Source organism: Kryptolebias marmoratus, linkage group LG6 (assembly GCF_001649575.2).
Source record: "Kryptolebias marmoratus isolate JLee-2015 linkage group LG6, ASM164957v2, whole genome shotgun sequence".
Lineage (NCBI taxonomy): Eukaryota > Metazoa > Chordata > Actinopteri > Cyprinodontiformes > Rivulidae > Kryptolebias > Kryptolebias marmoratus.
The window spans coordinates 20,040,595-20,062,759 of record NC_051435.1 but is presented as its reverse complement, the minus strand read 5'-3'; the positions used below and the strand labels follow the sequence as shown (position 1 = coordinate 20,062,759).

Genomic DNA, 22,165 nt, shown 5'->3' with positions numbered 1-22,165 from the left:
TGGAGTCAACACTCATCTTGTGAATCACTACTTTATCGTGGTGGAGTTTGTGTGCCTGAATGAGCTTCAGAGTTGTGCTGTTGGGGGCAATTACCCCCATTAGGGTCTCCCAAGGCAGATTGATCCTAGGCCAGACAAAGAGCGTTTTACAACACACGTATGGATGGGAAAAAAAGGAGCTGGATGTCCCTCGCCCAGATGTGGGTTACTGGGGCCCTACCCTGGAGCCAGGCCTGGGGGAGGGGCCTATCGACAAGCACCTGGTGACCAGCCCTCTACCCATGGGGCCCAGTTGGGCTAGTATGAATTATATGCGTTTTAACTTCTGTAAGCAAAATGTCTCATGGACCACTGGATGGATTTTATTGAAACTTTCTGGGGAAATATAACTCAGTCAGCCTTTCAGCTACTGTACTGAAATTTGGTTTGGTAAAAGCTAAGACTCATTTACAACACATACTCCAGGTGCTACTAATTGTGCAAGATCTTTGCTTCAAGCCTTCGAAATAACTGTTGGAGTTAATCCTGTTTGTCCCTTAGCAACATTTCTCATGAACCACTGGGCTGATTTTAAAGAAACTCCCAGTCTCAGAAAGTAATCACTGGATGGATCATTTACAACTAGTTAACCTTTGGATTCAATCCAATTCAAGATGGCCATCACAGCTAATCTAACTCAGCCAGGTTTACAGTAGTTTAGCTAAAATTAGCTGTGGCAGTCAACACATACTATGAGTGTGACGTCTCATAATAAAGCATGAGATTGGGCATAACATTCAAGTAATGCTAGGCCTTTAATTTCTGATGAAGGTCATACATTAGGATGGAATGTTTTAAAACAGGAAAAAATAAATGTTTCTTATGACATTACTTGAATAATCTGCCTCATTGAGAAGTGCATCAAATGAGAAACATTTATGTCAACAATAAATAACATCTGAGCCTGGGTGAGACAAGTGTTGGTGCTTGCAGGATTTTTTTCTGTCATCTGATGAGGGACAGGTTTTCAGATTATAGACAAATCACATCCTGCTGGGGGAACATGCCATCTAAATGCAGAGAGCAAAAACAAAACTGAATACACCTGAGCACTGCCTCCAATTTTATTCAGTGTGTGTAACAAGGCAAGGAGCAGAAATTTCAAAAGAACTGTTTCTCCGCCTTTAGAGATCCATTAGACGCCTAATGGAGCTGATCCTGGAGCTCATGCCACTCCACTCCACGAAGCTCCTGTACTGGCCGGGCCTCAAGTAATAATGGCGCCCCCTGTAGTTGGGCTGTTCATACAGCAGCCAGTGGCCCTCCATCACATTGCACGAGTTGAAGTTAGAGAGGTGGAAGCGACCCATGAGGTTCGAACAGTCGTCCGTCAGCTCCATCATCTCCCCGCCCATGTCAAAGTGTTCATACAGTTGCATCTTGAAGCTGCCGTCGTGCTAGCAGGGGACAGAGGAGAATAAAGATCATTTTATTATAATTGATGTGTTGAGCTGGAAGAGCTCTTTGGTCTGTAAACAGTTGACCTGACTCTGTCCAAGGGCAAGAGTACTTCAGTGTTTGTCTGACGAAAGACAGTCTTCACTGCTCAGTAAGCAGAGACTTACTGAACATCTTTATTATGTTCTTATTACTTTAGAAAGAACTATTTATATCCAGCAATGCTCCATGGTGATGCTCTTTATTTCACTCCCAATCAATGTTCATTGTAAATACACACTGGGCTTGTTTCTATCACCAGATTGGGAATAAATAAACCTAATCGCAATAACTGTCACCCTCTTACAATGCTGTTATTGTGAGTATCACTCAGCTTTTTGTGAATAGCAAATGAGCATCAGGGCACTATCTATCTATCATTAGGCAGATGGTCCTTGTTTTGGTCCTTGTTTTGCATATAAACAACTATTTTGGGTGCCACCAGCACCACTATGTGAAGGTGAGCTTATGAGACTGAGTTTGCTTGCAGCTCCTCCGTCCGAAGAAGTGTTTTGGATAAAAGACAAAATGTTTAAACAAAGAAGAACCCATCCAGAGGACTTGACTCAACCTTGTTAGATCCTGTCAGGCATCATAGCAGCTAAGATAAGCAGGCACATGGGTTAATACCTCAGTGAGACACAAAAGGGAATTAGCATCAACACCAAGGGAGCTAAGCACCAACTACTATACATACTAGTTTAAGATCGTAAGACCAGACAAACAAACCTGTGCACCACACCTAAATGCATTCTTTACTATCTCTCAGGACTTCAACCATGTTTCCATAGATAATACGCTTTCCACCTTCATTCCCACCCAAGAGAGAACATGCTAGCCTTGCTTTAAAAGGTAAATGAAATAAAATCTAAAACTAACGAGTTTTCATGTTTTTCCTTTCAGCTAAGCACTATCATAATTGACCCAGAGGTCAATTTCTCTGATTTAAAATGTTAATGGCTTGTTTTTAAAGCTTTTGTGTCAAAATCCTGAAGTGGGATGATTGTGTGGGTGGTGTTACCTCCTTGGTTGGTGACGTAGAAAAAGCCGCAGGCAGACCGCTGTAAGACACTGAGGAGGTAGTAATCTCCCTGTGTGGGTACTGTCTCAGTGTTTATCAGTGAAAATGGAAGCAGAAGAAGAATCAAGTTTTGTTAACAAGAATACCGGTTTGAAAACAAGTGTTTTGTGATGTTGACGGAAACTGGATCCCCACATTTCACAAGGGGAACCCCAAAGCTTTACAGTGATGTCATACAGTCTTCAATGAGTTTCCCATCTGGACAGTAGAGGGCAGTGTGGGAAGAAATAATGAGTTGAATCAGTTTTGTTAAATAGACTGAATTTTTCAACTGCAGCTCACCCCGACACTAGTTTATCTACCTCCAGTTTGCGATGAGCAGCCATCTCACTCTCCCCGTTCTGCCTCTTTACAGCCCCACAACACATCTGATTACTTTCATCATCCTGACACTTTTTTCTCTCCCTTCTTCACCTGTCACCTCTGCAGTGTCCTTCACTGCTGATCATGTACAGAGACATTTGAGGAGACTCTGTGTGGGCAAGTCAGCTGACCTGGATGGCATGAGCCCTAGAGTCCTTTAAGGTTGTCTTTCCAGCTCATCATATCTACAAAATAAGTCTGAATCTTGAAAGAGTCCCAGTGCTGTGCATTGTAGCTGTGCCAAAGATGCCACGACCAAGTGAGTCAAAAGACTATAGACCTATGGCTTTAACATCTCACATCATGAAGACCCTAAAGAGAATCATCCTGCTTCAGCTTTGGCTGATGGTCTGACCACATCTGGACTGGCTCCAGTTTGCTTATCAACCCCGAGTCGGGGAGGAGAACACCATCATCTTCTTGCTGAATCGCACCTACACCCAACTAAATCAGCCAGGTTGCACTGTGAGAGTTATGTTTTTTGACTTCTCCTGTATATTAAACATCATCAAGCCAGCTCTCCTGAGTGAGAAACTGGCAGCGGTGCGGGTTGAGCCCTCTTTTGTGTCCTGGATTATGGATTACCTGACTGGCAGACCACAGTATGTCTGCAGCACTGTGTGTCTGACAGAGTAGTCAGCAGTACAGGGGCACCCCAGGGGACTGTCCTCTCTCCCTTCCTGTTCACCCTCTACACCACAGACTTCAGCTACAGCACAGGCAGCTACCACCTTCAGAAGTTTTCTGATGAATCTCCTGAAGTTAGATGAACCGAAATGGGAGAGTACAGGGTGGTGTACTCTGTGTGGTGGTCAGCTTTGTCACATGGTGTGAGCAGAGTCACCAGGAGCTTCATGTGGTAAAGATTAAGGAACTGGTGGTGGGCTTAACCCTCCCGTGGAAAGGGCTTCTCTATCTCTCGTTGTCTCTCTCTCTTTTGAGGGCTTCATGAGGGTTAAAGAGGACCAGGGGCCTGATGTACACACAAAAAAGTGGCATACGTCCTTTTCCAAGCAATAGTTTAATCTTATGACCGTGGAAGCATGTGCAGAACAATGCCAACTTCATAGCTGGTGTGTGCACGTTTCTATAGGTTTTGGTCTGTTGGCGACCCTTAGATGTTGGACGATCTGTTTTAGTGGTTTGATCACCACGGCAGCAGTTTAATTAACTGTCAGAAGTGCAACCCATTCACTGATTCTGTTCTTAATAACATCCCAGGTAGAAATTCAGACTGTAACATTTATACATCATCACAGTTCTGCCTGGTGCTGGAACATTTCAAATAAATGTTGGCTTGTCGAAAAATAATAACTAAAAAATTCAGGTTTGTCTCAAGGCAGTCAGTGTCCTGCATTTAGGTGTTAATTAAACGATTAAATGTCAGCATTTTAATTGTCACATCAAACCACAAACAGTTTTATTTAGGGATATATCTTTTGTGAAAATACCAACATTTTCTGAAAATTACATCAAAATCTGTGCTGACAGACGGACGGACAGACAAACCAACCAACACTACCGAAAATATAACCTCCTTGCCGGAGGTTATAAACCATATTTCTGCTGTGCTCCACTAAAAGGCTGCAGTTAGATGCAATATGATTTATAAAAGTAAGGATTGTGCAACACAACTCCATTAGAACCAGATCAAGTTGATGATGTACAAATGAAAAGCATGTGTTTCTTATATTTTGTTGAATTTTCTGAGACATCCATTAAACAGATCATATCAGATTTAATTAGTAACTCTGTACATCAGAGAATGTTTTATAATCTGAAGCCTCTGAGTCCTACCAAGCCCCTGATGTCTCTGTGATTGCAGTAATTATGCGTAAAGTTGGAAATGCCTCAAAGTGGGCCCCCGATTTACTTCATTTATTTACAAAGGTACTGTGTATTCCATGTGTTTAACATTGTTGGATGAGAGGCGAGAGCCATCCTTCGCTCCACTCACACCTTTATGTTGGACCATTTACTTATTCATAACTTCTGAGGGTGTGTGCTGCTCTGACCACAGCAGCTTCACACACACTGTCACTCCATTTGGCGCTAATGTCAGAAGACGCAACATTTTTACTCTCCACTGTCTTATTTTGGAGCATCTCTAACTCGCATTCCATGAAATTCGTCCTTTTCCTGCCTGTAGACATGATTTTTGATTGTGCAGAGACAGGAGAATCACCCATGCAGGACATATTTGCATCTATTTAAATGGAGGAAGTATTTCATGTGCTCTCAGTTCCATGTTGACCTGGACGTACGAGGGAAATGTGCTTGAATTCATGTGTATGCACCGTTTCATGTTCATGTTATAAGCATACACCATATTTCAGTGGGAAATCCACACAAGAGTTTGTATGTGAGGTTCCTGGACACCTGTGACTCCAGTTTTTAACAGGGAGGTGAGTGTGGAGATGGTGGAAATGCATAAATATCTTGGAGTGCACATTGACATTAAATTAGACCAGGCTAAGAATACTCTACAAGAAGGGACAGACTCATCTCAATTTTCTGAGGCAGCTGCACTCTGTTAGCATTCGTCAAAAAATTCTCAAGAAATTTCATGAGTCTGTGGTGGTCAGTGATCTATGTTGTGACAAGCTGAGGCAGCAGACTGAGGGTGGCGGATGCCAGCAGGCTCAACAAACTGAGCCACAACGCCAGCAAGGTTATTGGGATGAAACTAGACCCACTGACAGAGGTGTCTGAGAGGAGGATGCTGCTCAAATTAAAAATCACTGTGGACAATAACTTAGACCCACTCTAGGGCATGCTGGTTGGGTGCAAGAGCAACATGAAACTATTTCTGCCTGCAGCCATCTGTACAACTCTGGACTGTGATAATTGAATGCCTAACACTTTATCTTTTTGATATGTTCCAAATAACATCCATACTAAACAGTTGTTGATGTCTTAACTGTTTCTATTTGCAATGTTTTGCATTAAAATAATCTTTGCACTAATTTCTGACTGTGTTTTTTATTTTTATTTTCACTTACTCTTATTTTTATTCTTCTAGTAACTAGTTACAGCACTTTATCTATCCAAGGGGATTAATGAAGTATATTTGAAGTCAACTGAATTGAATGGGTTTGACCCAAACAAATACATCATTTACGATCATAAGATGACTTTAGTCTAAACTTCTGACATGAAAGGCAGTGAGGGATATGCATTCCTTTAAGGAATGCGTGGCCTTGAAGTACTTACTGTGGGGATCATGCGGCAGGACCTGACACAGTAATTCATGCTCGTTGTACTCATGTAGTCTGAGTACTCTCCCCTCCTCATGAAGTACTGGTTTCCTGTGTAGCTGGGCCGGTCGTAGATCACAAACATACCGCTCTCCACTCGGATGGAGTGGCAGTGATCAAACATGGAGTGCAGGTCAGCGCAGTCGCTCGTGCACTCATAGTAACGACCTCCAAAGTTTCTGTCCTCGTAGAAAATGATCTGATGAAGAAAACGGCATCCTGTCAGCACGTTTTCATAACGAACACATGAGGTAAAACTGAGCACAGACCTTTCCCATCACGGTTGCTCCTGAAGATTCAATCTATTCCCGTTGTGTTTATATTAGCCCTTACAGGTGGTCCTATATCTCTACGCATAGAGCAGCTGTGGTAGTTGTTATTTAAATGAGGCCTGGTGTCATCCTCCCATTCTGGTTGGGAACAGACACAGAGCAGCTTCCAGCAGGAGCTCCAGCATGAGGACAGATGCTGGAACCGTCAGGGCCGAGCCCGTTCACACAACCTGTTCTGTGCGCTCAGGACACACTCAAAAGAAGATTAAAACTTTTTTTTACTAAATACACACCAATGAAACCTGAAATATATCGCTTGAAGTCTCAAATGAATTAATTCAAAACTTAGCGTTTCTTCAAGAAATGCATATTACTGGCTACCTTTCATACCAGAGTTTTAGACTTATACCTTATGCTGAGAAAAAATGGAGTTGTAGCCATTTGGTCAAAAATCTTGAAAATAATGTGCAAAATTTTATGCAGTATCTAAAGATGTCACACTCAGAGTATGTGTTGTTAATAACTTTCAGCTACCACCACAATAAACTTCAGCTCAATATCTGTAAGGTTTGCTAAGATTCAGCCATTTTTGTGTTGGCTAATGTTCATTGGCTGTTGTGGCCATCTTGATCTGAGCTGACTCTGAAAAGTTAATAAGTGGTAGAAGTGCATCAAGTTTTTCTGAGCGTTTCAATAAAATCCATGCAGTGGTTGGTGAGATATTTTACTAATAGACAAACAAGGTTGACACCAAAAGGTAAAACCAGTTTTACCTGGTAAAAAAAAAACATTGACCAGTCATTAGTACTAGGAGTATCTTTTGTGAATGATTCTCAACTACTACCACACCAAATTTGAGTTCAGTATATATTTTTTTAATTCAGTTGGCTGTGGCAGCCATCTTGAATTGGGTTGGCTCCAAAACTCAGCTAGAGATGTACATACAATACAATTTCATGAAAGTTTCAATAACATCTGTGCTTCAAAAGCCATTTTGCCAGACATCACCAAATGATGTCCTTTTGTTTCAACACTGGAGACAGAAATAAAAGATTAGCAGGAAATGTGGCAAAACAAAATAAAAATTCTGAAATAAATGATTTCAGTGTTACACATTAGCTATCTGCTGAAACGGGTAAATGTAGAATTACAGAATAATTTGCTAAAAACAAAAAATTTGCTATCAGAAATCTGTTGCAAATAGTTGGTATTGTTTTCTTTAAGTAAAACAGTTTATTTAATAAATTAAATAAAGTTAAAACTATAATTACATTATTTATTCATATATTTTAATACAGAAAGTCTGGGGGGTATCTGATGGTGGCAGTTCAAGGAATTACCTTTATTAGTTAAAGTACTGTAGTACTGTACTGCAGCACAGACAAACAAACAAACTTAATTTCCACTATAAGTCCAGAATTCCTCGGCTGTGGACAATAACTTTAGCTGTGTAAAGACTCTTGTGAACCTTCGTCGTGCTCAGCTGCTTCCTGGTGACACTTGCTGCTGTCCTGATGAGAGCAGACAGAGGGAAAGAAACAGTCAACATCACCACACGGCAGCAGAAGACTTCAAAACACCTTGTGAGGATTCCTCCCAGTCTCTCTGAGGAAACTGGGGATCATCAGGTCAGACTAATGTGTGGCGGGCACTCACAAAGATGAAGGACTGAGATGAGGACAGAGAGGGGGACTGCGGTAACACTTGTACAGGTGGTGCTGCTGTCTTTTCCCGCTCAGACAGCCACCTCTTCAGCTTCAGATCTGCAACAGATTAAAGAAGTCTTTAAAACAAGACAGACTGATGTGAAGGCTGGAACACAAGAAGAAAGGAGAATTAGACTGGACAGAAACAACTGGAGTGAAGAATCTGAGTAAATTTACTCAACTACTACTGACCTGAAGTGGAATTTTAAGTTTCTTAGTTTGATTTGACATTATACCTCTCCAATCTGGTTTGGGTTTTATTGAAACACTCAAAACCCAATCAGTGGATGTATATCTACAGATGGCTAACTTTTGGAGTCAATCGAATTCAAGATGGTCGCCACAGCTTCTCACTCTTAGCCAACACAAAAATAGCTATAACCCAGTCATTTTTACAGTTATTGAGCTAAAATTTGACAGGGCAGTAGCTGAAAGTCATCAACAAACCCACCCTTTGAGTGTGACATCTTGCAGTATTGCATGAGATTGTGCATAATGTTATTTTCAAGGTCTGCAATGCCGTCATTTCTCAACAAAAGACAATCTTAGTTTCAATCTCTGACACGACAGTTGGTGGGTGATAGTAGAAAAGGACTTGGACTTAGAAAGTGGGACTATTCAACATTACTTTTATTTTCATTATTTATTTATAGAAGGTATGATAATCCACAAACTTACTGTGCTTCTTCGAGTGATGCACAGCCTTGTAAGATCCAAGCATGGCGAGTGGATGGTAAGACAGAGTGAAGGGGTAAACAATCGAGCCCTTCAGTTCAGAGACAAAAAGAATTAGATTAACAGTTTTATTTAAAATAAAAAAAACTGACCACCTACATTAGTTTGCACAGTGTGAACTAAACAGCTGATTTAGTTTCCTACTATTATCAGTTATTATTTCTTACAAAAACACGTGCTGTACCTTGGAAAGATGGTTGGGGTACGAAGCAACAGGTTTACACCTGTACAGAGCCAAGATTTCTTCCAATGGAAGGCTGCTCTGAAACGCATGCAGAGATCTAAGTCATATACTTTCATTAGAGCTGATAATGTCTTTTCTGAATAAAAACATAAAAAACTTGTGCTAGGATGTTGTTCATTTTATGGAATATTATTGTATCTCTTATTTTATCAGGCTGCAGCATGCTCTAAAATTGGACAATGGATGTAACCTAACTGTTAAAAATCTTGGTTTATATCATTGTCAAATACAAACTTTCATGATAAAATTACAACGTTAAATGTTTACATTTAAACAACTTGGTAAGAATAGATGTGAACAGGCAGACACAAATAAAGGACAAATGTATTTCCAAGCAGACTATGATCTTATCACATCACAGCACACCACTGAACTTTTGCCCAATTAGAGAGCCACATATTATGAACAAGAGGATAAGACAAGTAAAATGCTGACTCATCAGCTGCAACAAATATCTGCATCCCAGCTGATACCTCAAGTTGAAACTGGTGCAGGAGTAACATCAGACCCATTGGAAATTATTAAACCTTTTGTTGGAATTTTAAAAGCAGCTCTACTCCTCTGATTGCTCTCATGTTTTAGCAGACCGGATGTCCTTCCTCAATGGCATTAACACTCCTGCTCTGGATCAGAATCTGGTCAGGAAACTATCAATGCAACAGAGCTCGAGACTGCAGTCGAATTTATAAAAAAGCAGTAAAAGCCCAGGTCCGGATGGCTTCTTAACCAAATTGTACAAAACCTTTTGGATACAGCTGGTCCCATTCCTATTAGAGATGTTAATTAAGTGTTTTATTACAGACATGTTTCCCAAACCTTGAACCAGGCTTTTATCTTATTTCTTTTGAAAAAGGGTAAAGAGGTTTGTAAGCCGTCAAAATGAATACCTTCCGACACATCTTATATTTATTTCAATGTATTCCAATTTTTCTCCCTTTTTTCCACTACGTCAGTAGTATGATTCTGGATTTTATTTAAATGAAGAAACCACCCAGGCTGCATCACCATCAAGTCTTACAGAGGCCCAAAGCTCTGGGTGGAACGGCTCTATGTACCCTCTTGTACTAATACTGGGCAACAAATATAAATAATCTGAATTATGATTTCAGTATGAGAAGAATGAATTCCCATACCATTGGTGGTTATGGAAGCAAATTCTGCTGATCCAAAATGATCACTCCTCTACTTCTCGTTACACTAAGAATGTGACAGTGGCCGCCTGATTTACAATCTGGGTTCAATTTACAAAAATCACTTTATTGCAGCGATTGCCTCAAAAAGTTGAGCAACAAAATATTAATTTAAGGGTACCACCCTGCTTATCAAGGCCAGTTTGATTAGTTTGTTTTTAAAAATAATTCTGTAGAATCAACGACTGATTTTCATTCAATGACATCAGTACCAGTAATTGTTTTCTTATTATTTTTGACAGTTTCAACCTAATTCAATGACCTTATTGGGTTTTTTTTCTTTAACAGAAGGGTGTCAACAAATTTAGGTTTTTTTTTTTTAAGTTTTATTTCTATGTAAATATAATTACCATAATAATTCCAGCAAAGCACGACAAGATCATCGCCTCCCGCTCTAAGCGAGTAGGATACTGGGGGTTTCCTAAGCTGCAGGAAGCTCTGCTGTGGTGGGGAGCAAGAAGAAAAGCTTCATTAAAACTCAGAGGCTTTATGAAAACAGCGCAAACGAAAAAGGATATCTATAAATATTTCACACACACATATGTTTATGCATGCACAGATTTATTTATAATAACACGTCTGTCATTGTACTTGAAGAACGTATAATAACAGACATGATGTCTGTGTCGAGCACATCCCGTCCTTTGTCTCTGTTTAACCGCCACACGGCAACGCTGATGGCGAGGTCATAGTGAGCCTGGAATAAAACATAAATCATTTATCATAAAAGTGTTCCTCAGAGCAAAACGTCGTGAATGTTGTTGATGTGTCCCCATTTCAAAGAAATTAATGATCTTAAAAGCTTCATCAAAATCTTGTTAACGAACCATTAATTCAAATCAGGTGTGTTGAAGCAGGGAAACATCAAAAACATGCAAGGCACTGGGGCCTGAAGACCAGGACAGGGAGGAACTGTAAAAAAAATAATAATTCTGCAAAGACAAAGCTCTGCTCTGCATGGTAAGTCCATACCAGCTCATCCAGCATGGTGGAGGTTCCCGTCCCAGTCGGATCGAAAGACTTTTCTCGGAGCTTCTGTCCGATGTAATCGCCGCTGTTCGAACAGGAAAAGAAACGATGACTGTTTTTCAAAGACTCCTCGCAGAATAATGGGCTTTCATGTGCACTCACATGAGGGCTCCAACCTCTTTCTTCAGCCTCTTTGCCTCCATTTTCTGACTGAAGCTTGCTCCTGAAGGTCTTAATCAAATAACAGGAAAACATCAACACTTCCTGTATGCTTTGCTGTGAAGTGAGACCTGTGGAGATGTCTGTATCATCGTATCAGCCAACTCTTTTTTTTTTACAGCATAATACATCAATAATATGTGTAGTTACAGCACTTGATTACACTCTTATAGCAGGGGCCAGAATCTTTCTAAGTAGACTCTGTAGAAGCCAACTTTTGACTCAAGTATTATATAAAATAAAATAATAATAATAAAGGCTTAGCTTTCTTTGAAGGAAAGTCTATGACAAGCTGCCTTTCATGTTGTAGACCATGGTCATCTTATGTCAAACCTTAAAAATAACATTATGTGTGATCTCATGTAAAAGCACAGATGTCACACTCAGAGTGCATGTTGGGAATGACTCTCAGCTACTAGCACATTCAATTATTAGCTCGATATCTGTAAAACTGACCGAGTTATAGCCATTTTTGTGTTTTCTGGTGGCAGCTAGCTGAAGTACCCATCTTGAATTGGACCCGTTCCAGAAGTTAATGAGCTGTAGATGTACAGCCAAAGATTTCTTGAAGTTTCACCGGATTCAAGACCAGTTGTTCATCGCATATTTTTTGCTAACAGACAGTGTTGACTTCAAATAGTTAATTGCAAGATGTTAGACAAAGCTCTTACACAATCTGTTAGCATTCAGATTTTGTGTTAGGGATCACTAGAAGTTACTACCATACCTAATTTTAGGTCAGCATCTGTAAAATGATTGAGTTGTAGCCATTTCTGTGGTTTTTAATGTCACTCAGTGGACAACTCATATTGTTGGATATTTATGGTATTTAATATAATTATAATTACCATTCATCTATTTAAGATTATTTAAAAACTAATAAACAGACTTGATGAAAAAAAATTGTGTTCCATGGCCAAAATGTTGCTTTTTGCCATGAAACACAAATTAATATAACTCCAAAATGTCTGATCTGTACCAAAGAGCAAATGTTTTATCATAGTCTGGTCCTCAACCCATCACTTCTCAGCCTGGGGCTTTTCTGGGTGGAGTTTACATGATCTCCCTGTGCACACGTGGGTTTACTCCAGGTACTCCGGTTTCCTCCCACAGACCAAAAACATGCATGTTAGGTTCACTGGTGACTCCTAAATTGTCCCTAGGTGTGAGTGAGAGTGTGAATGGTTGTTTGTCTCTGTGTGTCCCTGTGATGGACTTGCGACCTGTCCAGGTTGTCCCCCGCCTCTCGCACAGTGACTGCTGGAGACAGGCACCAGCTCCCCGCGACCCAGAATGGAGAAGCGGGTAAAAAAAATGGATGGATGGTCCTCAACACATTTACGTGTCAATATTCTGCAATTGCCTTAGCCCCGCCTTAGGAAGTTACATGTTTTTCTCATACATGTCATTTTCTGATCTGCTTTATCATATGAACTTTAAACTGTGTGACAGACATGTGGAGGTTACATAGTACTAAAAACTCTGGAGGGTGTGGTCATAGCAGCACAGCGAACATCCATCTCACAAAGAAACTAATTATTGATGTAATGTCTACATATTTCATCCAATCTGCACCAAAATGGGCAGGACTCATCTTTGTCCAACACTGAACATATGAACATACAAAAATAATTTGGGCATAACAAAAACACAGAAGCAGCACCCCCACCAAAAACAAACAAACAAAAAAAGCACCTTTTACTTTCATGTACAAATATGAAATTTGGTTATTATTCTTATCAAGGACTATAAAAAATCCTCCTGCTGTAATGTCCTAAACTAAACAGGGAGTCGGCCATTTTGATGCATCTTTTGCCGTTTCTAGCCCTTACATTTGAACAAACTCCTTGAAATTTTTCAAGTGTTGGCTTTAAACTTTTGTTCGTCACAGCATGCGGGCGTGGCTACACCTTGAACTTTGACTTCTTGCTAAAAACCAAAATTGTTGTAACTCCCATACAGAACATCTGATCTGTATCTAACCCCACGTTTGATCCAAGTCCATCACTCAACACTACTATAAGTGTCAATATTACGCCGTTTCCTTAGTATTTGTTACATCTTTCATTTGTAAAATGATTCTTTCCCCACACCCTTATAATATAGTTTCACCAATTTTGTTGTACATTCAGGACCCCCAAAATGCAACCTGTGGAGTGTATTATTAGACTTGTTTAACACTTGTAAGTCAAGTGTAAATAACCCAAAACAGAGCCAAAATCCAACGATTTACACCTAATTTAATAAATAAAAAAAAGGAGGAAAACATGTTTAAAACAAAGTCAACATGCATTCATTTGTACTCACAACAGTCTGATGTAGCACAAACAGAAGTTTAAAGTACTTCACTTGGCATGTCGAAGTCAAATCCAAAACACTGCTGACTGCAGCTGCAGTCCGCTGAATCTGAGGAACACAACCTGCAGCTGAAGTATCAGGTGAGCAGCTACAGCTGAATAATTCATAACCAGCCTCTCATCAGCCTCAGGTGGGGCAAAAGGCTGCTATATCACATCTGAAATACACAAACTGAACCTAGCAGCAAAGTAGTTCAAAGAATTAATTGTATGTAAAAACATGTTTATTAAAACAATATAAAAACACATGCTAAACCTATATATATATATATATATACAAATTTAAAATACTGTTTTAAACTGAATCTTCAGGTGCATTAGTGAAGAAGCAGACGTTTCCCCCACAGATCAGTCCACAGTCTTCCGTTGTTTCTTCCTCTTTTCTTCTTTAAACACTGGAGAACTTAGGAAGGTTGCTTATGTGAATTCATCTCCACGCCTTAGTTTCCTGTGAGAAAACAAAGTTTCGTCAGGAAAACGGCTATTGTGTTTGTTTACAGAGTCTACAGTGCAGTAAAAGGGACACAATTCAAACCACTGACAGGTAGGTGAAAGCTGTACGTAACGGCAGAAATCTCTGGGCCACTTCTTGCTTTTAAGATCCTTACCAGTGAGGAACCATCTTATTTTGCATCTTTTGGAGCCACAATAAAATATGATTATCTGCTGTGTTCCATCTTTGTGTTACTGGTATGTTACAAAATCTTTGAAAAAAAAAACAAAAAAACAATCCGCTGGCTCTCTGGCACACTTGAGCAGACACAAATTTACATATAATCCAAATACTTAACACATAAAAAATTTGGCCCTGTTCTTTAAAATATTAATAGCTGATGATGAAAGGAAGGTTTAAATTTAGTGTGATGGATCGATGAAATACCAGATAGTGACTGTCAACACATTTACATTTACTTAAATCCTCTTTTTATGCGCATCAAAACGAAGAAAACTTCAAATATAACACGTACAATATAATTATTATAACATGGTTTATTAGGATAAGTAATAATAGGTGCATTTCTGTTTTCAATAGACATAATTACATTGTGATTTATATCTATATCACCCACCTCAGTGTAAAACTCTGGCATGAAAGGCGGCAGGTGACATGCTTGGTCTTTAATTAATATATGTAAACTTTTTATTGCTACATTTTTCTATGCACTGAATACTAAGTGCTGAATGTGTGAAACAGTTTGGTTTTTATGTGATAAATAAAGTAAATGATGCTGACCTTGAATTTGTTTGTTTTTGAGCTATATCTGGACAGGAAGTCCTCACCTGTTCAGGGGGGGCTCCTTATAACTGACCACACAGTTTCTCCTCCTCCTCCCTCTCGTCTCACTGTCTGATGTCGTCATGGTGTTGGTCACCATCGTCAACACTCTTCCCGCTGCAACACACAATAAAAAGACATGTCTGAGTTGATTCCATGTAAACTGTGGAGAAAACACAGAAACTTTCTAATATAGCATTCTCAAATGTAAACATGGCAGGACAATAATTAAAACGCTTAGTTTAATATATATTAGTTGTCACTACAGCCTAATAATGAGACATAATCAGAAACATCACCTTTTCTGAGAATGTCAACAAAGACTGAAGGTAGAACATTACTATGGTTCAACGTTATAAACAATGACCTTAGAGAAAATGTATTTTCTGTTTAAATACAGTCTGAATGCAGAGTGCTAAATGACTGCTGAAGTTGTTAACGCTAAAAGCAGCTGAACGCTTGCTAAAATGAGTAAAAAGCTAGTTTAGAATATCAAAACTTTAGCTAGAAGGTAAAGGTAGCAAAAAAGTAGCTAAAAGCTAAAATTGGCAGTGTCACCAAAATCATATCAAAAGTCTAATTATAAGCTAAAAGCAGCAGAATGTTAGCTAAAATGAGTAAAAAGCTAGCTAAAAATAACAGCAGCTTAGTGGCAACTAAAAGCTAAAGGTAGTGGAAATGTAGCTTAAAACAAAAGGTAACATAAGAAAAAGAAAAGTATCCTGAAGTAGAGTTCAAAAAGAGCAATGCTTTTCAAGAAACTGGAGAGATCTCAATGCATTTCTATAGGAAAAATATTCCTTTATAAAATTAAATATTTTGAAAAGTACAAATGTTTTTAAAAAAAGTCAAAGCAGCCATCTGCTGAATAAGAGGAACTTTGAATTATGAATGTCTAAAATAGCACAAAGTATGCAAAAGTAGTTTGCTAAGGATGTATGAAAAAAAACAAAAAAAAAAACAAACAGGAAAACTATATTGTGAATGTTGATTCAGCTATGTACTTTTCTCACACCACTTAGATTTCTTAATTAGAAAAGACAGCTTGGATTTAAGAAATACAACATATTCATACAAAACCTGAATTAGAAAATGAACGCCCCACCTGGAGAGGCTTCTGTTGTGACAGCAACAGACTCCTCGGTCACCAGCGCCCTGCTGGGAGTGCTGGGTAAAGAGCTGGACTCAGTGTCTGCAGACTTCATGTCGAGTGTCCACGGCGGTAGCTCGTCCATCAGCAGGTCTCCCACATTCCGATGAACTGCCTTACCACTGGCATCAAACCCTTTCGGAAAAACATAGTCTTTCTTCTCGAACGTCTCTCTTGGGTTTCTAGTTTCTGTGGCTGTGAGCGGCTTTGATGTCTTTCTATGCAGTTTTGGATCAGCTTTAGACTTCATGTGTTTTGAATTATGTGGACGTTTGGAGATGTCCTGGTCCTTAATGCTGTGCAGCGCCTGTTCATTCCTGATTTCAGGGTCGTCAGTGATGCAGATTGGGGGTTCATTCACTTCCTGTTCAGACCTTAACCGGTTGTTGCTGTTGGTTTTCTTCTTCTTTTGTGTGTTATTTGAAGGGACAAAGTCCCCTTCCAACACCACCTCCTTCTTTTTGCTGGAATGCCCTGCTTCTTCTTGTTTGGCTTTTTTTGGTTTGTGAAACTCTGAACCCGAGACACTGTGTTGATCCGTGGGCAGAACTTCGTTGGAATATTCTGGAGTTTCCACATGGGAACGCTTCCGAGAACTACGGGTTTTCGTCTGCGGCTCTGACTCTGAATGCTGCCCCCCCACCGTGAGCGGCTCCTCTCTCTCGGAGCGGGACCCTGCAGGAGGCATGAGGTCCTGGTCCAGGTTTGGGGAGATACTGTCCCTGCAAACAGAGATGACAAATATTCTGCATTTTGTTTTGCGCCGCTTCTTCATCCCACCACCAGGAGACAGACGGTCCACTGGTCCTGACTCTGGCTGAGCCACCTTTTCTGCACAGAAGGGGAACTCCTGAAGTTGTTGTGGGTGACTGAAGTCTCCTTCATCTTCGTTGTGGACCAGCTCTTGTCCAGACTGACGGCTCTCGTCATCTTGACATGACAAAGACAGTAAAGGTTTCTGAAAGACCACAGACTGCCTCTTGACTTTAGTTCTGGACTTCCTTAAGGTGACTTTAGAACTTGCATCTACTGTTGCATCTTTCTCCGAAGCCCTTCCAATGACCTTTGACAGTTCAACTTCAGGATCAGCAAAGTAATCCTCCATGTTCACTAAGGCCGTGTCACAGAACTTGGATTTATTTCCAGACGCGTTTTGATTGTTGCCTAGTCTGGGAATACGAGAAGCCTTGATATTCCTACTGGGTTTTTGGAGTAAGCGAGAGTCTAGAACTTCCTCTAGTGACTCTTCTCTCTGGTGTGTTTGTAAAAAACTTTCAACATTTGCCTCATTCGGCCTCAAATCCAACGACTTCAGCCCCTCCGCACTTGAACCACATCCTTTCTTCTGAATCTGTTTGCCTTTCTTCTTTTTGGCTTTTGTTTCCACGGTGACAATCTCAGCAGCCTCACTTACGGTCATCTCCATGGTGCTGTTGAGAAGCACAGTTTTCTCAGGCTGAGTAAGCTGAGACTCAGTGCCTGAGCCAGAGACACTCACAGGGTTATTTTCCACAGGAAGGGGCGGCGTGGGGTTTTCACTCGTCTGACTCTTACGGGAACCGAGGACAGATTTTCTATTCAAGTCGGACTGAGAGAATACCATCGAGAGGCGCTCCACTTCATCACTCAGGCTGCTGCTGGACAGATGGGACGATCCAGTCAACGGCCTTGAGTCCACTTTCTCAACATCTGATTTATCTGTTGAATGAAGAAAGAAAAAAAAAAAAAAAGCAATAAGACTCCACACCCTTGGCCAAACGTTTTGAGAATGACACACAAATTAATTGTCACAGTTTGCTGTTTCGGTTTTTATGATGGTAATAAGCATATATGCCAAAAAGTTATGAAGAGTGATCAGATGAACTGTAATTAACTCCAAAGCCCATCTTTGTTATACAAATGAACATAATCCCCCAAGCACTCATTTCCAATTAATCTGAGCCACAAAATCATCATCATGTCATTAAAGAGGTGACAATTAAAATATATCATTGATGCCTTCGGGACACTCTCCAGACTATAATCCCATTAAGAACTTCTGGTCAATCCTCAAACAAATTTTGCGGACAAACAAAATCCCACACATGCCGACAAACTCCAATCATTGATCCTGCTAAACCGTACTGCTATCAATCAGGATTTGGTCCAGAAGTTGACTGACAGAATGCCAAGATGAATTGCTACAGCAAATATTGATTAATAATTACTTAATGTAATTGTCAGTAAAAAAAACTTAAAACTTATAAAATGTTTATAATTATACTTCAATATATCGAAAAACCTCTGATCAAAAAAAAAAAAAAGCTTAAAACACTGAAACAGCAAACTTGTGTCATTCTCAAAACCTTTGGCCTCGGATGAACATTTGTGTTATAGAGCAACAAACCAAATATTTCAGAGAGATCTCAAGAAATGTAAACCACCTACCATTACTGCATCTTTTCAGGACATGGACGACATCTTTATCAGCGTTTCTTTCAGGTGAGTTTGCTGTTGCTGTCATGTTTTTGTTAGCACTCAAAAGGTCCTCTGATATTTCAGGCTGCATTGGCAGCTGCTCTGTAGCCCTAAAGTGGGCAAACACAAGTCACTGGTTTGAACATCAAATGTTAAGTAAATTTGCAAAAGAATCAAGATTTGAGTGTGAATGCAGTGACCTCTGACCTCTCTGCAGCATCGTGTTTCCAGTTGTTTCCGGTTAATCTGCGGCAGTCCTCTATAGGTCTCTGAGATCCCTGAAGGGACCAGAATGTTGTTACTGGCAGATAATGTCCCCATCAGTCAGTCTGAAATCCTATTTATTTGTGGGTTAAAACTAAGAAAATAAACCTAATGGTAGAAATAAAATAAATACATGAAGAAAATCACATTTATTTTTAGTGTCTCTGACTCATTTTACCTTAAACTTCAAGCTAACACTGGTGATTCAAATTTGATTCCTGAGGATCCTGAACTTGCACAATGTCTTAAAATTTTTCAAATTATTAAATGTATTTCATCTTTGCTTGCATATCACTGATGATCTTGTTAGACTACCTGATTAAATGCAAGTTATATCCATATTTCAGCCACCACAGCTGGAAATAAAACCATCCGTCCATCATTTCTGGGTCGCGAGGGAGCCGGTGCCCATCTGCAGCAGTCACTTTTTTTGTTTGTTTTTCTTTACAGTTTTGCTTAGTGGGTAAAAGCTTTTCTTTTTGATTATTATTTTTTAAAGTTTGCTTTGGTTCACATTGGCAGCAGTAAGTCAAACCTCTTCAGGGTGAGAGTTGGACTCTGCCAGCGCTCTTTACCCGCTTCTCCTTTCTGGGTCACAGGGAGCTGGGAGCTGCTGGACACCCAAGGCAGATGGGATGACGATCAGCACCACCTAATCTGAGCCCGTGGTCCTCAGTTGGAAAATAGTGAACTGCTCTCTCTGGGTTGGGAGTGAGATGCTGCCCTAAGTGGAGGAGCTCACAAGTGAGAGAAGAATGGAGACTGAGACTGACAGATGACAGATGAATCTGTGCAGTTTCTACAGTATTGTGTACTCTGTACCGGTCTGTTGTGGTGAAGAGGAAGCTGAGCTACAAGGCAAACCTCTGTTTACTGGTCAGTCTACATTTCTACTCTCACTAATTGCCACAAACTCTGGATAGTGATCGAAAGAACGAGATACTGCATACCAGTGGTCAAAATGAGTTTTCTCTGCAGGATAGCTGGGCATCCCTGCTCAAGCTGCTGCCGCCACAACCCGACTCCAAAACAAGTGGCATATGATGGATGGATAGATATAAATATTTTTGTATTATATGAGTAAAAGGATCGAAAAGTGCGTTCCTGAGCAACAACACAGTATTCAGGTAAAATGAGCCAGTACTAACAAATAAATGAATAAATAAATAAATAAAGGCTTTCATTTAAAGTCAAGCAGTTATGGAAAACGTAATGTTCAGCATTTTCATCTCTTTATCAAAAAAGGTCAATCAATAAAGGCATCCATACACTGCCAGAGACGAGGCCTTCCATCATCTCCACATGCTGCAGTGTGTTACTCTGCAGACTTTTCAAGATGAGCAGCTGTAGGAGAAAGACAAGACAGCCTACAATCAATGACTTTCTTAAATCCAATGTTTCTGTGATCCATATATGCTCAGAAACTCTCTGCTCATTGCTCGAGCTCTTACTTACAAAAACAAGACTCACCAGCTTCTTTTCTGTGTATTTCTTGGTAGCCAGTTCGAAGCAGAGGCTTTCCACTTGTTTCTGGAGGTACACCACCTCCATCTCAAGCTGCCTGCTCCTCTCCTTCTGAGCCTGCAGAGCAAGAGCCAAGGCCTTGTTGTTGGTCTTCAGAGAGACCTTGAAGAAGGACGAGGTGTCTGCAGTGACAGAAAAAAAAAAGTGTTTGAATTACTCAATATGTTATCTTTCCTCAGCAAAGATCTGAGAGCCACAGCACAAAGAACTTACTGAGAATCTTGTTTTTGATTTTTGAAGCTACAGCTGAAGTCTGCTTGGATGGCGTGGTTCTCTTCAAAGGGATCATCGTTAGATTGCTACAGAAGTCCCAGCTGGAGATCTATGAGGACTAAAACCAAGACATAAATGTTGGTATTGCTCTAATGAAACAAAAACAACATGCAGAAAAGTCTTGTTTATACTATTAATACTGGAGGACTTTCTGCAGTCGTCTCCACCTCCACCTGTTGTTCACAACCTTAGACTGCATTTCCAGCCTATGTTCAAACTGCTTCTGTATACTTTGTGCTATTTAAGCCATTTATGTAGAAAAATATTCAGCTCATTCAAGAGACAGGTGCTAAGACTGTAACTTTTATACTTTTCAAAATAGTTAACATTGTTTACAAAAACTTTCCCAAAGAAATACATTGAGGACTCTTCAATTCCTTTAAAAAATATTCTCTTTGAATTCTGCTTCAGGATGCTAGCTTTCTTTTTGTCTTCTTACGTTACTTTTAGCTACCATTCTGCTACTTTCAGCTTCAACCTACTGTCTTGCTAATATTAGCTTTTAGGTACTAGCCTAGTAATAGTAGGCTTTAGCTGTTTTGGTAATTTTAGTTTGTAGCTACAGTTTTGTTCACCTTAGCTTGCATGCTGGTTAACCTCGCTCTCAAGCTGAGAAAGCTCCATTTTGCAGAGCGACCTTTTTTTTGGACAGATTGTGTTAATGAAATTATGACCATATTCCTGCACAACACTGAGCCTCACAAGTGTTTCGCTTTAAATTAAATTACCCGACATGTCGGTAAATGTGGGTCATCTTACACCAAATTAGCCCCATTTCCATTAGCCAACCCATTGAAGTAACAGCTAAGCTAACGTAACGGTTGATTTCTGACACAAATTTGTCCGAACTTACCGTCTTTAATGGCCTTACGGTGGGAACATTTGGTTCCTGCAAACAAAGCCCTCAGAGAAGGACCGTAAATTAATCAAAAAAGGTAATATAAAGTTGACTAAATAAACACATTTTGTTAGAAACAGTACTGACTGTTTTTAACAGAAACTTGAAAAATCCGCCAAGCTTCCGCGCATGCGCAATGAGAGGTGTAAAATCAATGACATATGGAGACATGACACGCCGCTTTAAAGGCTCGGGCCGAGATGCGGCGAAAGCGGCGCCATCTTGCTACAGTATACTTAAAGGCGCAGGGCTATATAAACAATGCTGAGGACTAACGAAATAATTTTTTTTAGTGGGTAAGATAAGCCCAATAGTGCATGTACTTTATCATACAATGTCACAAATACTCAGTTATTGTAATTTAAATAATAGCAACCATGAATTTAAAAGAAACGCAAATCCAGAGCTATTTATTTACAATCACAACAGTAGTCAAATCAGCAATGGTATAAGC

The 22,165-nt window shown here is 40.0% G+C and overlaps 3 protein-coding genes across 3 annotated transcripts; all 3 read right to left on the bottom strand.

Annotated features, from left to right (window-relative positions):
• Positions 1-1,079: 1,079 nt before the first annotated feature.
• LOC108238793 (gamma-crystallin M3) lies at positions 1,080-6,549 on the bottom strand. The gene is made up of 3 exons (XM_017421099.3): positions 6,447-6,549; positions 6,134-6,376; positions 1,080-1,436 (listed from the first exon to the last, which is right to left on the bottom strand). The coding sequence occupies exons 1-3, from the start codon at positions 6,453-6,455 to the stop codon at positions 1,164-1,166; spliced, it is 525 nt and encodes a 174-aa protein (XP_017276588.1). The 5' UTR covers positions 6,456-6,549; the 3' UTR covers positions 1,080-1,163.
• A 1,221-nt stretch (positions 6,550-7,770) lies between these two features.
• On the bottom strand, positions 7,771-13,918 carry LOC108238791 (uncharacterized protein C2orf80). Its single transcript, XM_017421098.3, has 9 exons — positions 13,820-13,918; positions 11,456-11,524; positions 11,297-11,378; positions 10,939-11,021; positions 10,675-10,765; positions 9,075-9,152; positions 8,834-8,921; positions 8,106-8,212; positions 7,771-7,960 (listed from the first exon to the last, which is right to left on the bottom strand). Exons 2-9 carry the CDS (start codon positions 11,494-11,496, stop codon positions 7,892-7,894), a joined length of 639 nt encoding a protein of 212 aa, XP_017276587.1. The 5' UTR covers positions 11,497-11,524; positions 13,820-13,918; the 3' UTR covers positions 7,771-7,891.
• Positions 13,736-21,861, bottom strand: si:dkey-57a22.11 (uncharacterized protein LOC569865 homolog). Its single transcript, XM_017421113.3, has 9 exons — positions 21,667-21,861; positions 20,754-20,871; positions 20,487-20,662; positions 20,286-20,360; positions 18,960-19,030; positions 18,723-18,862; positions 16,251-17,993; positions 15,151-15,262; positions 13,736-14,317 (listed from the first exon to the last, which is right to left on the bottom strand). The coding sequence occupies exons 2-9, from the start codon at positions 20,827-20,829 to the stop codon at positions 14,287-14,289; spliced, it is 2,424 nt and encodes an 807-aa protein (XP_017276602.1). The 5' UTR covers positions 20,830-20,871; positions 21,667-21,861; the 3' UTR covers positions 13,736-14,286.
• Between the last annotated feature and the right edge of the window lie 304 nt (positions 21,862-22,165).

What these genes read in the sequence shown, in the direction of transcription:
- LOC108238793 (XM_017421099.3), bottom strand. An exon ending in CCTGCCGCATGATCCCCACA is followed by an intron (nt 1,437 to 6,133) that starts GTAAGTACTTCA and finishes GTCCCCTGCTAG; the next exon opens with CACGACGGCAGCTTCAAGAT.
- LOC108238791 (XM_017421098.3), bottom strand. Translation starts at nt 11,496, where the DNA reads ATGGAGGCAAAGAGGCTGAAGAAAGAGGTTGGAGCCCTCAT. An exon ending in GCTTTGCTGGAATTATTATG is followed by an intron (nt 9,153 to 10,674) that starts GTAATTATATTT and finishes CATGCGTTTCAG; the next exon opens with AGCAGCCTTCCATTGGAAGA. An exon ending in CATCTCAGTCCTTCATCTTT is followed by an intron (nt 7,961 to 8,105) that starts GTGAGTGCCCGC and finishes TGCTCTCATCAG; the next exon opens with GACAGCAGCAAGTGTCACCA.
- si:dkey-57a22.11 (XM_017421113.3), bottom strand. Translation starts at nt 20,829, where the DNA reads ATGATCCCTTTGAAGAGAACCACGCCATCCAAGCAGACTTCAGCTGTA. An exon ending in AATCAAAAACAAGATTCTCA is followed by an intron (nt 20,663 to 20,753) that starts GTAAGTTCTTTG and finishes CTGTCACTGCAG; the next exon opens with ACACCTCGTCCTTCTTCAAG. An exon ending in CCTGAAAAGATGCAGTAATG is followed by an intron (nt 17,994 to 18,722) that starts GTAGGTGGTTTA and finishes TTCATTCAACAG; the next exon opens with ATAAATCAGATGTTGAGAAA.